The 15,459-nt window shown below is 47.3% G+C and overlaps 1 protein-coding gene and 1 long non-coding RNA gene across 2 annotated transcripts; one reads left to right on the top strand and one right to left on the bottom strand.

Annotated features, from left to right (window-relative positions):
• Window positions 1–138: 138 nt before the first annotated feature.
• Window positions 139–1,412, top strand: LOC111590109 (uncharacterized). The gene is made up of 2 exons (XR_002749191.2): window positions 139–457; window positions 1,091–1,412. It is a non-coding gene; the product is annotated as an uncharacterized lncRNA (long non-coding RNA).
• Window positions 1,413–1,463: 51 nt separating this feature from the next.
• On the bottom strand, window positions 1,464–7,179 carry LOC100282576 (uncharacterized). The gene is made up of 4 exons (NM_001155484.2): window positions 6,994–7,179; window positions 6,791–6,888; window positions 6,410–6,699; window positions 1,464–2,301 (listed from the first exon to the last, which is right to left on the bottom strand). Exons 1-4 carry the CDS (start codon window positions 7,059–7,061, stop codon window positions 1,768–1,770), a joined length of 990 nt encoding a protein of 329 aa, NP_001148956.2. The 5' UTR covers window positions 7,062–7,179; the 3' UTR covers window positions 1,464–1,767.
• Between the last annotated feature and the right edge of the window lie 8,280 nt (window positions 7,180–15,459).

A 15,459-nucleotide genomic window follows, 5' to 3' on the forward strand; every position in this document is an offset into this window, starting at 1 on the left:
CAAGGGGAGGACCTGAGTGGCAAAGCAATTGATTTGCTGGGCTTGAAAGATAAGGCTATCGGTGCTTTCTGCTAACTACCAGCTCATAATTGCTGGAATCCGCCCCCAAGATAAGTAATCAGATGGCATAGCTAATGCGTGTACGCCAACCAAATTTTGAGAGTTCGTTTTGGTAGAATGAGCTTGCAAGTACAAGCCATTGCCTAGGACTAGAGACCAATCATATATAACTGTCCATATTATATAATTAATCGCAAACTCAAACACATAGTTCAGCCTGGGTCACACATCAGTGACCCAAGGATCTCGTTGCCACCTGATGTCGGGCCAAACTAACGCCATGGTCGTGTGTTATAGTTTGCGATTTTTAAGAGATTGAACTGTTCAATATCCAAATTGCCAAGTCAATGGAGGATGCTTTGCACTCCGCGCAGCACTTTGACTTCTTATTTTACAGGTATTTAAAAATTTACAAAACCTTATGGCAGAAGACGCCTTCGCTTAGACTGTCCCGCTAAATGTATCCTTTCGCAGGGGATTGCATGGAGATAACTTGGGACGGTGGTATTCGCTAGTTAACAGGGTAGTGGGCCTTTCATTAAACCAATCAAAAGACACTTTCAGTTGGAGCCTTCACCAAAACGGGAAGTTCTCCTCTCACTCGATGTATGCAGCCTTGATTGAGAGGGGAATACACCGTCAAGAGTCTCTCATCTGGAAACTTAAAGTACCACTAAAAATTAAGATATTCTGCTGGTTCCTAACACGGGGGGTGATCTTGACAAAAGACAACCTAATCAAAAGAAACTGGGTAGAATCAAAAAAGTGTATGTTTTGTTCTCATGACGAGACCATCCAACATCTTTTCTTCGATTGTCACTATGCTAGATTTCTTTGGTGAACGATTTTCTTTACCTTTGGTATTAGAGAACCAACTAGCATACAGGATATGGGATCCTCCTGGTTGCAGAAGTTCGATAAAGAAACAAAGGCAAAGATTTATGTTGGTGCCATAGCAATCTGCTGGGCGTTGTGGCTAAGTCGAAATGATGTGGTTTTTGATAAGAAGCCTATTATAACTTACTTGCAGGTACTCTTTCGAGGGACTTATTGGTGTCGGTTCTGGGGGCTTCTCCAAAGGCGTGAAGAGGACATCGTAAGGATCAAAGTTGCCTGCAGGACCCTGGAAGTCTCAATGATGCAAATCTTCGCCAAGCACGGTTGGAGCTTTAGAAATAGAATAACTAGTGGCTAGTTATTCAATCCCAACTGTGCTTGGGTCTTTTTGCCGCTTGTGGCTTCTTTTATTTTCTGGCAGTACTACTGTTTTTTGGACGGCCGTCATCTTTGATGTAGGCCGGGAACCTTTTTCCCATTATCTAAAAAAAACAGTTTGACACTCTATTTATATATACACATAAATATTTACCAAATTGCCAAGTCAATGTAGCAGTGAAAGCACAGGAGCCGGGTAAATTTTCTGAGTTCGAAACACGGCCTCAGAAGTTCAGGTGATGGAAATACAGACGGACGGTAACAATCAGTCGCACAAGACAAACTCCGCCAAGAAGTTAACCAGGAGCACAAATCAACGATGGGCTTCTCACAGAAATTTGCTGCGGTAAATCTACCATCAACGGCAGTGTCTTTTGATCCAGTGGCAAGTCATAGTGGTACTGGTACATAGGTTCTAAAGTTTGGCAATAGATTAATCGTATTAACATAGCAGTATCTCGTACGATACTCATGTGATACATAAATTCTATTCTACGCATAATATATCTCCATGCCAAGTATCTTGGAGGACTGGCACAGGGGGCAGAAGCTCAGCTTGCTCTCGCACTCCTTGCATAGACAAAGATGCCGACAAGGCAGCAAGAGCATGGATGCCTCACTTGATTTGCAGACCCTGCAAGCCGTCAAATCCTTCGGTTGTCTGTTCTCCTTCGGAGTCAGTTGAAAATTGATAGCACCACCATCGCGACAGGACGCCGTGTCATCTACCTCGCTATCGCCGCAGCCTTCCTTGAAATCCTTGCTCTGGTGAGCACAAACCTGTTCCAAGTTGTACTTGAGTGCATTGATCATGCTTTCATTGTACTTGGCCCTATGCTGCCAAGCACCAACTTCCACTCCCAAATGCTTAATCTGGTCCTCTAGTTCAGAGTTCCTTTTGTTTATGGTCTCCACTTCCGCCTCTTTGTCCCTTATTTTTCTGAGTATCTTGTCCTCAACTGAGGCCAGTGCCTCAAATTGCTTTGCCTGAACTTTTTCCAGTATAGATTGCCTCAGCCGTTCACTCTGAAAATTAAAGAACATTAGAAGTAGAACTCTAAAACAAGTATCAAACAAAGAATGTCAAGCTCATTTTTTTAACAATAATAATCACCCAGGTAAGATCGGACATGAGATTAAGACATCTGCATAAGCAGTGTTTTCCTAGACCATTGGTAACCCTTTGTTTTGCGTTTAGCCGATGTACGTGATAAATTAGACAGTTTAAACAATTTGCACTTTAGTAATAGTAAGTATGCATACAATGATAAAAACACTATAATAGTAATTTTCTGTTGGGTTATTCTTTTCAAGGGCAGGCCTGGTGTGGTGGTGAGAGTTGTCTCACCGAGTCACTAGGTCACAGGTTCGAAGCAGCCTCTCCGCATATGCTGGGGACGCTTGCCTCGGTTTATCCCTTCCCTAGACCCCACTCGTGTGGGAGCCTCTAGCCCTAAGTCTGGGTTTTAAGACTCTCAACAAACTAACTGATAACCTTCCTAGATAATCTCAACTAATCTCCTAAATAATCTCAACTAATCTTCTAATCTTATATCTAAATATCATTATCTAATCCCCTTTGAGGGCCCATGGCTACTGCTGCCGCAGCCCCTCTGTGGGCCTCCTTAGGCCCTGACAGTTATGGACCGCGATGGGTTGGAGAATTGGAGAGGGAGTTGTAGTTGCAGGAACGCCGGCCGGGAGCCTCTGCCCACGACCGGGCATTGCTTCCTAAAAGAAAGATAGTTCATGCATCCAGTACTCCAGGCATTGATAGCCAAGTTCGGACATTGGATAGAACAATTAACCAAATACTGTCAATAAAGGTAGAACTAAATAATAAAACTGGAATACTGCAAATGAGAATAAAGTGTTGAAATGACGTAGATTGGCATCTGCAATACTTGCCCTCTGCCATTGTATCTCATTTCTTTCAATGTTTGACAAGGTTCCTTCGGAGAATTTGGAAAACTTTCAAAATAGCAACATCATGGTCAGGATGTAGAAAGCATAGAATATGTCACTGAGTGTTTTTGACTGATCTGCCTACTGGCCTGAGAAACTCTACCACATACACACGCGTGCACTCTGATTGCATTGCTGCAAGATATGAAGTATGACGACTCACTCAACTGAAGCACACGCAACCAAGCTTCCCAACTTTCCTGGTTTCCACATTATTGCCCATACCCTCTTTTTCTTCATCTCCTCCCCTTCAATTATTCAACTCGATGCTGTGGTTTTTAAGTAAAAGCAACACATGTATTTCCACCATAAAGCAATTTTCCGTTGCTAAGTACCTACTTCAAAATAAACCATCATGATCCATCGTGCAAACTTTTTTAAAAAATAGTACACCCAAAAGTAAGGCCCACCAGCCAATGTACAAGTACATATGTAGCCCATCTCAACCTCAACCTCGAGAAGTCCAGATCTGCCCAAAGATTAAGTATTCTACCATCAATGAGGATTCATTAGATTTTAAATCGTGCTGCATCATTTAGACCATCCATGCCCAATGCATTCAGTGTTGGAAATACAAACAAATGACAGTAACATGAGAAATAAAACTGGGATTGGTTTTATAATCATCCTTTAACCATCAGTATAAGCACAAAGGAGGATACAAGATTATCTCTAATATTAAATATGGACAGCTACCTTGACTTGTGATATCTGTTGTGTGTATATTAAATATGGACAGCTAGTTCATTAATCACAAGCACTCACAACTAATGCTTGCAATAACATATGAAATCCTCAATGAAATGCACAAGTGATCATGATATAGCATTGGATTGCTTGTTTCAACAGAAGGCTGATGACCAAATCAACATGGCCTACTACCCATGACCCATACCGACAAGCTATTGTCCGAATGTGCAGCCCATGCAACACCATTGTGCTAATAACTTTGTTTTGCCCAAAAAACAGGATTTTTTCATGCCAAGCAGGATCCAAACATATAACTTCCATTAAGTCAGGAAAATCGTGTCTCCCCAGGGGCATGCGCTGATGCGCATCTATACACCACTGGAGATGCATCAGGATGCATGGACAGACTCGGTGGGCTATCCAGGTATGGCCCAGCATACCCTAAGAAAGGCCAACAGGCCCAATTACCACTTACTAAAAGAACATCTACTGCACGCTCGACCGCTCGTCTCCTCCGCTCGACAGAGCACTATGTCCCCTGCAGGCCTGCACTACCCATGACGCTGGAAGCGAAGGTCAAGTCGGCGACCCAGGGCTTCTGCCCGTTGACTGGAGACCAGTGGACTTCTCCACACCAAGTCCCACTACCAGCATCATAGTAGCAGCCCCTGTGTGGCTGCCCCAGCTTGGCAACTCCCCAACATATATACAAACCCTAGCCCCTAGGTGACAGTAGATGACTAGATGTAGATATATGTATACAAATTTGGAACCATTAGTATGTTGTTTGAACTACTTTATTGTAACTGCTAAAGTTAATTTAACTGTTGAATTTGAGACTTGTAGTGTTATTTAGTACTTATTGTGTTAATTTAACATCTTTTGATGCCACTTACTAATTAGTAGTTTTGAGGCATAAGTGCAACTATGGTTTATGCATTGATGAACTTTAATTTTTGCCTTCAGAAATTCCTTAAATAATCAACCTTTTGTTGTCCTACCAGTTTAGCAAGATTGCACAACCATATTATAACATGATTTCTCTATCACGAAGCCCTATATTTCTAACTCCATGAATTCTCATACTAAAAAGTCCTAGAATTCCTGCAGCAATGTGCGGGGTATCACCTAGTTAGATATGAACTAAGAAACCCAACACACATGAAAGATGTCTTGCACTAAATTAAAAAAAATTATTTATATATCAGTAAAAATGCAACCATATCAGGCATAAGATTATCTCCAACAGTCTCCCTATCTCACTCCTTATTTCAAACTCCACTCTGTAAACAGTGTCGTCTACAGTACAAAACAGTTTTTTGCACGCCCATATGCGCGCTCTGCTGAGCACGGCCTAAGGCCTAAAAATACATAATAGCACAGGCTTTGTTTTATAGTTATTAGCTAAGTACAAGTATCTTGCACTTTTGGTCTTGGACGGAGGGTCCCTACACACCTGTGCAACATACGTGAAGAATATCCAGATCCATTTCTACTGAAAACCATCTTATATTTTTTTTCTCTTCTTAATGAAATATTGTGTAGTTCGAGGGAAAATTCCTCCTTTAGCACTTCAGTTTCCTTGATGTGTTACTGCTTCATTCATAGATGTAAGTCTTATCAGATTGCACACCTATTCTGCTGGAATAAAACTTCCCTGATATTGATAGTGATGCTGAACAAGGACTAAATACCAAAACATGGAAGATTGTGAGAAGGAAACCTGGATGCTAAATCAGACATAAAAGAGGAAATGATGTCAAAGCCCCATCCAAAGTGAATAGGCAAAGATCTAGAGACTATCTATGTGCTCCATTGGCACCTCACCAAACAGGGATTAGCTATCCTTCAGGTGCCTGTTTTCCCTTTTCTCAGGTGATGAACAGGAGCCATTGGATGATGATCTAACGGCTAAGATCATGTATTCATGTGCACTATTCATCTTCCTCCTCTTGCCACTGGACCAGCCTGACCCGCCACCAGCCTCCCCCGCCATCGCCCGGCGGCCACGCCGCCCACCAACCACCACTTCCGCGCCAACCCTGCCCTTTCCTAATCCCAAACTCGCGACCTCGCCGTCGACCCCTCGCCCCCGCCGCTGGCACTTGCCATCTAGTTGTCCTACCCCACCCCCTCGGCAGTTCCCTCACCGCCTCGCTCACTGTCAGCCAACCTGCCACCGCCGCCTGTCCAGGTGGCCACCCTCAGATCCCTCCCTTTCTAAGGACGCCGGATTCTAGTCGCCCGAATGTCGCCAAAATTCAGGCGGCTGAAATGTAGGAAGCATGTACCAAATACTATCAATGTACAGCAAGACTAGTGAACACGAATGCAAACACTAGGGCTTCGATAAGTTCCCCCAAAACAGTTACATGACTTGATTGAGGGCACTCACACAAAGCACACAGCACACAGTTGCACACGGACACCTTAATGCATCAACAGTTATGTTTGTTACCAATAAAGATGAGTGGGTGACCTGAGCTTTAATAAAGCGGTCCATATCAGCGTCAAGCCGCTGGACCTCGCGTGAGATGTCATCGTCCAGCATGGGCAGCAGGAGCAGCGGTGAATCGCCAGAGGAGTTCCCAGCCCCGCCGCCGACGTGGCGCCGGTCCTCCAGAGACAGCGCCAACCCCGTCGACACTGCCGAGCCCGTCTGCAGAAAATCAATGGACGACATCTGGGAGTTTTCCCCAAGCAGTTCCTGCTCCCTCGGCTGCCTCCACCCAAGCCCCGCAGCTGCCGTCAAGCCCACCGCATCCACCACTGCTCAGAACAGAGGGAAACCCCTCCAAAATCAGCGCCAATTTAAGCGAAATTCGAATAAGCGGAGAGAGGATTCGCGGAGAGAACTTACGAGGTGCCTGCGCGGGTTGCTCCGGGAAGGCAGGCGGCGGGTTGAAGAAGGTGAGGGGCGCTGGGATCTGGCCATCCACAGGCACCGGTAGCGCGTTCCTGCCCAGAATTGCGGCATCCGAAAAGGAAATTCAGCGCGATTCTCACTTTAATCAACAGTCTTAGACAGAAGGGGTGCAAATAAAATTGAGGTCAAGCATTCACCTGAAGGAAGGGAGCACTGGCTGCTGCGCGTGTGGCTGCTGGAGATGGTGATGAGAGAAGAACGCCATGGCGAGGTGAGGAGGAAGGAGATGGCTTAGGGGAAAGGGGCGGGTCGCGGGTGAGATGGGTGAAGGAAGGACCGAGGGAGCGAGAGACGACGAAATGGGCCTTCGGGAATCGGGAGTTGGGTTGGCAAATGGCAAAACGATAAGCAATACACATTTGCTCAAAAAATTAAGGAATACACAGCTATGCATTGTATCTGTGACTGACATACTGGGCCATGTAAATACTTGTCTTTGCTTATGCGCCAGTAACTGTACATGTGTGGTTTACTGGTTTTTGCTAACACCCCTGTACTTTCGTCAAAATACATGAAAAATGAGATACTTGCATAATTGCCTGTTTATTTCGTAATATTTGTCCCTATCCAGAAAATTTTTTGTTTGTCAAATGTAGCCCCATGTACATGTACACGTACACGCTTAGCTGTAAGACTATGGGCCTGTTTGGTTCGTGGCTAACTGTGTCACACTTTGCTTAAGGTTAGTCATTCGAATTGAAGAACTAACTTTGGGCAGAAAAGTTAGATAAAGTGTGTCAAGTTAGGCAGCGAACCAAACATGCCCTATATCTAGCAGCTTACTCATACTCATATTTATATTTATATTCAAACTTCACTATACGAACAGTGTAGTCTATAGTGTAGAACATTATTTTTAGATAAACTATGGATAGACTACTGTAGACGCCCTAAAATACGTAAACATGTGTAATCTTATAATGAAATTGATGAGTAGACTTTATGGTTGAAGTTATGAACATCATCTCGTAGTCATCGAAACATTGCCTATTAGGATATCTTCAGCAATGTGTTGTTATAAGAGTGCAATACAATGTTTTGCACTATAGACGAGTCGGGTTTAAAATAGGAGATGGCTTAGTGAGACGACAGTTAGGCTATCTCTCGCGGCCTCTCTATCATACTCTCCATTTTAAACTCCACTATATAAATAGTATTTTCTACAGTACAAAATAGTATTCTACACGCATGTGTACACATACTGCTGGAGATGGCTTAGCCCTAAGCTTGTAAGCACGAATGTCCATGTTGAATCAAAGATTCGAACATGAGTAGTTAAGTCCTAGCATACGATCATTTACAATATACACGTTCCATCTCAATTTATAATTCATTTGACGTTTTGCATTAAGTTGACTCGCCCGTCCTATTCATATTTAAAAAAAATAAAAAATTACAGTCATATTTAAAGTATATTATGTGCTAACCTATATCACAATAAAATTAATAATAATTATGAACTTTTTGTAACACCATGAATTTTAAGGTATAAAATTTCTTCTCTAAATGTCTACTAAATTCAGGTGTTACCTCTTGTCTCTCTCTAGTCTCTCTCTCCATTTTCCTTTTGAGTAGAATTAGGTCAATTAAGTGAGGGATTAATTATTTATTTTGTCAAAACTATGTGAGTTGTGAAATGTTGCATCATGATGAGCCTAAATTATCCTTTTGTTTGATGCACATGTTTGAAATGGTTTGAATTTGAACTGGTGTTTGAATTTGATTTGAATCCCCAGAGAAAATAGAAAAGCATTTAAAATTGTGTTCAAATGTATTGTTCAGTTTCCGCCTATCCACCCCCCTCTAGGCGACTTTCAGTTGACCTTTTGTGTTTACTCTGATCTGTCAAACTTGTGTTCACTTGGTTGTATATGTTTTGGTGTATTGTTCATTTGTCTTTATCCAAATGTATTGAATGCATGATCCTTTGTTTAGATAATGAGCAGCTCGTGGTTTCTGAGTGTGTTGTTGAAGACCTTCCTGAGCAACAACCTAGTGGAAGCAAGTGTTCTCTAACCTATTATGTCCTACTTACTTTAAAATTCACCGTCCTGCATTACTTTATTGAAACCTAAGAATTGACTCGTCTGTATTTACCTTACCCTTGTTTACCTTTTGGGTTATCATGGTTAGCTTTATGCTATTGCTTTAACTTAATTCACGAACATGATGTGAATATTTATGATACGATGATGTTATCTCGATGATGATCTTGTGATGTTTCCTGAGTACCTATCCATAAGGACCTGTTCGCTGAGTGACCACCTGGGATAACAGTACAACCATGAGGGTGGAATGAGACGCCCTTAGCTGATTAATTAGAGGAACTTGATGTGTAGTTGGCTTCGCGTTGGGCCGTCAATGGGGTCTGGGCACAGTACTTGCTCTGCCGAGGCTGGTTGCCGAGGTTCTTTCGATTTGGTTTTGTTAGTCACCCTTCCTGTGGGGAGAAGTATTGTGTTTATCAAACTGGAGAAACCTAATGGGCGGCCATGACCTCTGGGAATCTTTGTAAAGGCTACGTAGTGAAACCTTGCCTACTCACCTTGGTAGTGTTTGAGGGTTTGATCGACCCGGGGCAAAAAGGGATCACGACTCGTGGGTAAAGTGTGCAACCTGTGTAGAGTGTTAGAAACTGGTATATCAGTCGTGCTCATGGTTAAGAGCAGCCTTGGGATCCTCTTTGATTAGAAGAACTTTGGATACTCATATGATGATGATTAATATTGATGGTTATAACTCTGGTCTTTGGTATTTCCTCTTTGAGGGAGTACTTTTGGGTAATAACTGGATTTATTACTAAAACTTAGCTATACTACTAGTAATAAATACCTGACCAACTAAAAGCAATTGCTTAACCTTAACTCCACATACAGCTAGTCCACTTTACTCAAACGGCACATTTGCTGAGTACGTTGATGTGTACTCACCCTTACTTTAACCCCCCCCCCCCCCCCCCAGGTTGTCCCCACTGTACTCAGTGCTCAGGAGAAGATGCAGGCAACATGGAGGACTTTGAGGAGTTCCAAGACTACGACGAGTTCTAGTTATGTTAGTGGCAAACCCCCAGTGAGCTGTCTGTGAAGGCCATATCTGCTACGTTCGCTTTTCTGCACTTTGATAATACTAACGACAATATTATGTTAATGACTCTGTGGATATCTTGGACATCTTGATGTAATAAAGTATTATTTCCGCTATTTACTTTGAGCAAAGTGTGATGATATCCAATAATGTAATCACTGTGTACGTGAGTTTCTGATCCTGGCACGTACATGGTTCGCATTCGGTTTGCCTTCCAAAACCGGGTGTGGCACTTTTTATTAAGACGAACCGATTAAACTTGGACTGAAAAGGTCAAATGAATTATAAATTAGAATGGAGGAAGTAGTAAAAAAAGGTTACCTTATGCAATCTGTCAGTACCCTGGAATAGGGGTACCCGTTACTACAGTATGAAGGTGCGGTGTCCATGCGGCTATCCCTAGTCACGCGGTGAATAGCACCCGACCCCTCCACGTGGGCGACTCCGGGGCCGCCACGTGGCCAAAGGAGATGATATACTCCAAGGTGGCGACAGTGGGTTCGAACCCCCACGGGAAAGTGTTGGACCCCTGGATGCACAGCCCGGACCTCCGGGCGAGGTTCAAGACCTCCGCAGGTACAAACCAGACCCCTGGGACGGGACCCGGACCCCTCAGGAGGGGTCCGGGCTACTCAAGTGGGGTCCCAGGATTCCAAGGCAAAGAATACCCAGGCTTTAATCAAGGCCAGGCGGGGTCCGGTGCTGACACGTGTCCGGACCATACCACGAGCGCTCCTACTCCCTGCTCAGGCGGAGACCCGATGCTACCACGTGGCCTACTGCCTGTAACGTAAGCCAGCGGGCAGAGCCAGATGTAAGGCCTCTAGACCGCGCATTTATTGCGGAGGAGGCGCGCCGCCTGTCAAGCTGGCAGGTGATGTGCCGCCTCAGCATTAAATATGCCCTGTCTACTCCACTAACAAGCGATGTGCCGTCTCAGCATTTAATGTGCCTTGTCCACTCTGCTGACGGGCAGCGGCCAGGCCATCCTGCAGGCGGCGTGCCTGTCCACTCTGGTGGCAGGCAGTACGCCCGTGCTGCGGCATACGCTGTGCTCATCATCACTCGTATGTTGCCAGTGAAGCTTCCGCTGCACGCCGATACTACGCAGGCTGCGGATATCAGGGCAAGGAGAATGCACTGGCGACCAGGATTAGTTGCTCCAAGTATTACATCTGTTATGTCATTGGGCCCGCATGTCAGGGCTCAGCACCCTTGTACGTGCCCCCCTTCAGCTATAAAAGGGGAGGCACGCAACGTTACAACTGAGGCCCGCTTAAGCAGACTCAAGCTCACTTAGACCCAGTTCAGGCTCACAAGTTCATACAAACTCTCAAGCTCAATACATCACACAGTGGAGTAGGGTATTACGCTCCAGCGGCCCGAACCACTCTAAACCCTTGTGTGTTCTTGTGTCCGTTCTTCACTTAGCAGACAGGCAAAACGCTTAGGCCCCTCCTTATCCTAGGATTTAGGGCGGGTGCATTCCGCCACCCGGCCGGATATTTCCTCTCCGACATTTGGCGTGCCAGGTAGGGGCTTAGGCTTTAGGTTTTTGCTTGTTTTCTTGCTCAGCATGATGGTGCAAATCGTTGAGCACCGCGCCGAGACTTCGGTGGATTTCCTGGTGGACGATGAAGCTGCTTCTTCCACGCCATAGGTTCTGAATCGCCTAGTGGCGGGCACTGCTGCTGTGCACGCTGCGCAGCAGCATACAGCTGCGCAGACATCCCGGACTCCGTCAAGGGCAGCTCCGGGGGCGTTGTCTGCGGCCAGGGAGCTGCTACGCCACCCCCAAGCTCCACGGCCTCACCAGGGGCCATGAAGCAGTGGTGTGACGACGTTGACCGACTGCTCGGCATGGCGCACTCCGGCTCGACCAGGTCGAGGCCACGGTCATCCCGGCGCCAACATGAGGCGACGACGTCTGTGCGCTCACCCTCGGTGAGGGGTGCACACACCGACGACCTCCGGGCAGAGCTCAACCGCAGGCGTGCGGGAGAGGATGCTCGGGTCTCCCTGGAGAGGGCGCGGGAGCGCCGACGAAACATCGAGGGTCGCAACCTCGATCAAGATTTTGCTGCGGTAGCATCGCAGACCCCAGCGGGCACCCGGATCCAGGCGAGTGTCCCATTGGCCGGCGTGGGCTGCGCCGCGCTCGCGGATCATCTCTGTGCGACAACCTGGCCACCCAAGTTCCGGTCGCACCTGCCGGAGAAGTACGACGGTACGACCAACCCGTCGGAATTCTTGCAGGTGTACGTCACCGCCATTACGGCAGCGGGTGGAGACACCGCCGTAATGGCAACATATTTTCATGTTGCCTTGTCTGGCCCTGCCCGGACTTGGCTCATGAATCTTACCCCAGGATCAATATACTCCTGGGAAGAGCTCTACGCGCGGTTCGCAGCGAACTTCGTCAGTGCTTATCAGCGGCATGGCGTGGAGGCTCACCTCCACGTAGTGAGGCAGGAGCCCAGGGAAACTCTCCGGACCTTCATCTCCCACTTCACCAGGGTACGAGGGACTATACCCCGTATCTCCGATGCTTCCATCATCACCGCCTTCCGCCAGGGGGTGCGTGATGAAAAAATGCTAGAGAAGTTGGCCACGCGCGACGTGGAAACTGTCACCACGCTTTTTGCTCTGGCCGACAAGTGCACCAGGGCTACCGAGGGCTGTGCATGGCACTCGGCTCCACAGACCGGGGTTGCCCAGACGGGTGGCTCGGGTGCCGTCTCTCAGGATGGCAAAAAGAAAAAGAAGAAGAACCACGACTCCGAGAGGCCACCGTCTACTGCTCCGGTCGTTGTAGCTGTGGCTGGGGGCCGAAACGAGCGCAATAAGCACCCACAGCCGCAGAGGGGTAACAGCGGCTCATGCCCTGTACACCCCAACAGTCGCCACAGCGCCACGGAGTGTCGCCAGATCATCGAACTCGTGAAGCGCATCAGCGAGCGGCGCGAGCAGACCTCCAAGGATGGCTCCCCTCCTCGTCGCCGGCCTGGCAAGGAAAGGGTCGACAGCGGTGAGGTGGCCGCGGGAGAACCGGACCTCGGGTATCAGTCACCCGACGGTGTCCTGAAGGACGTTTTCACCGGAGACTCCAACTTCGGTGATGACAACTAGTCAGGCCATCGGGGAGAGCCCGTCCTTCCTGTCTACGAGGCCGAAGCATGTCTTCCCTCAGAAACCTTTATGGGCTCCTCACGAGTCCAGTATTCTAACGAATCTGTGCAGGAGCGGCCACAGCGTAAGGATGTGGACTCTTTCCTTGCACGCAGGGGGCAAGCAGCGACCTAAAATGCACGTTGCAACCAGGCGCCCAGGCGCTACTCATGGTTCGTACATAGTAGGGAACCCAGGGTCGAGACCTAGCCCTATGGCGAGTACTGAACCGAGAAGGGTCCCGTAAACACTCCCCCAGCTGGGAGGGACCCTTCAAGGTGACGGAAATGTGTCGGCCCGGGGGTAACCACCTTGCTGCAGCTGGGGTTCCTCTTCCTAACCCCTGGAGCGTCTCTGTAAGTACTATCCATAGGAGCAAGTCTGAGGGGTTGAGTTTTTCTCCCTTTTTGTAACTAGGTTGTGCATACGTGTGCGCCAGCCCGGTGAGGTCCGCCCTCATACGCCCATCCTGTTGGCCTGCACTGAAAGGGAAATGTGCCTTCGGGCCATTTCTAAGTATTTTGGTGATTGAGTGCAAACACAAGTGCTTAAATGTGAAAATATGCCCAAGGATGAACAAAGTGCAAATCACAAGTTAAGGTATGTTTCTAAGCCTTAGTACATTGGTTTTGTGTACTAATATATTTGTCTAAGTGTTAGAAACAGATAGAAGAAGAGAAGAGAAGACTTGGCTGTGTACAGCCAAGGGGCTGCTTCGGTCTGGGGCACCGGACTGTCCGGTGGTGCACCGGACAGTGTCCGGTGGTGCACCGGACAGTGTCCGGTGCGCCAGGCTGCCTCGGCCGAAGAGGCCGCTCTCGGGTTTTTCTCCGGCGACTTCGGCTAAAATTCACCGGACTGTCCGGTGTGCACCGGACTGTCCGGTGAGCCAACGGTCGGCCGGGCCAACGGTCGGCCGCGCGATCGGCGCGCGACACGTGGCCGAGCCAACGGTCGGAAGGGAGCACCGGACTGTCCGGTGTGCACCGGACTGTCCGGTGCGCCAGATCTGCAACGGTCGGCAACGGTCGGCTTCGCTTTCTATGGAAACAAATCGGGCACCGGACAGTGTCCGGTGTGCACCGGACTGTCCGGTGCGCCACGAGACAGAAGGCAAAGATGGCCTTCCAGATTTGTTCCCAACGGCTCCTAGCTGCCTTGGGGCTATAAAAGGGACCCCTTGGCGCATGGAGGAGGACACCAAGCATTCCTTGAGCACTCTTGATCACTCACACATCAATCTCGCGCACTTGTTCGACATTCTAGTGATTCGAGCTCCGTTCTAGTGTGCTAGTCTTTTGAGCTCAAGTCTGGGTCTTGTGTGTGCGTATTCGCTGTGATCTTTGTGTCGTGTGTGAGTTGCTAATCCCTCCTTTGCTCTGTGATTCTCTGTGAACATCTTTTGTAAGGGCGAGAGGCTCCAAGTTGTGGAGATTCCTCGCAAACGGGATTGAGAAAAGAAAAGCAAGAACACCGTGGTATTCAAGTTGATCATTGGATCACTTGAGAGGAGTTGAGTGCAACTCTCGTCCGTTGGGACGCCACAACGTGGAGTAGGCAAGTTTTGTACTTGGCCGAACCACGGGATAACCACTGTGTCATCTCTGTGATTGGATTCTTGTGGTTATTGTGTTTTGACTCCTCTCTAGCCACTTGGCATAAACTGTGCTAACACCTAATCAAGTTTTGTGGCTATAAGTTTAAGTTTTTACAGGATCACCTATTCACCCCCCCCCCTCTAGGTGCTCTCAATTGGTATCGGAGCCGTTCTCTTCAAGAAAGGGACTAACCGCCCGAAGAGATGGATCCTAAGGGGAAGGGAATTGTGATCAACGACAAGGAGAAGGAGTCCTTCGTCAACGAGCCAAGGGATGACAAGTCCAATGACTCGGGCTCGGGCCACAAGCGAAGAGATGGGAAGAAGAAGAAGACAAGACGCATCAAGGAGATCGTCTACTACGACAGCGATGAGTCCTCTTCTTCCCAAAAGGACGACGACTACGACAAACAAAGGAAACCGGTTAATTCTAACTTTTCTTTTGACTACTCTCGTATTCCGCATAGTTCAAATTCACATTTGCTTTCCATTCCACTCGGCAAGCCCCCACACTTTGATGGGGAGGACTACGGATTTTGGAGCCACAAAATGTGTAGTCACCTATTCTCTCTCCATCCTAGCATATGGGAGATTGTAGATAGTGGAATGCACTTTAATAGTTCGGATAGTCCTATATTCATTAATGAGCAAATCCATAAGAATGCACAAGCTACTACTGTTCTTCTAGCCTCATTGTGCAGGGATGAATATAATAAAGTGAGTGGCTTGGATAACGCCAAGCAAATCTGGGATA

This window comes from Zea mays, chromosome 9 (genome assembly GCF_902167145.1).
Source record: "Zea mays cultivar B73 chromosome 9, Zm-B73-REFERENCE-NAM-5.0, whole genome shotgun sequence".
Lineage (NCBI taxonomy): Eukaryota > Viridiplantae > Streptophyta > Magnoliopsida > Poales > Poaceae > Zea > Zea mays.

Bases quoted from the DNA above. Each gene is read 5' to 3' on its own strand.
- LOC100282576 (NM_001155484.2), bottom strand. From the start codon at position 7,061: ATGGCGTTCTTCTCTCATCACCATCTCCAGCAGCCACACGCGCAGCAG. The intron at 6,700-6,790 runs GTAAGTTCTCTC...TGTTCTGAGCAG, and splicing joins GCAACCCGCGCAGGCACCTC to TGGTGGATGCGGTGGGCTTG. The intron at 2,302-6,409 runs GTCACCCACTCA...TTTAATTTTCAG, and splicing joins ACCGCTTTATTAAAGCTCAG to AGTGAACGGCTGAGGCAATC.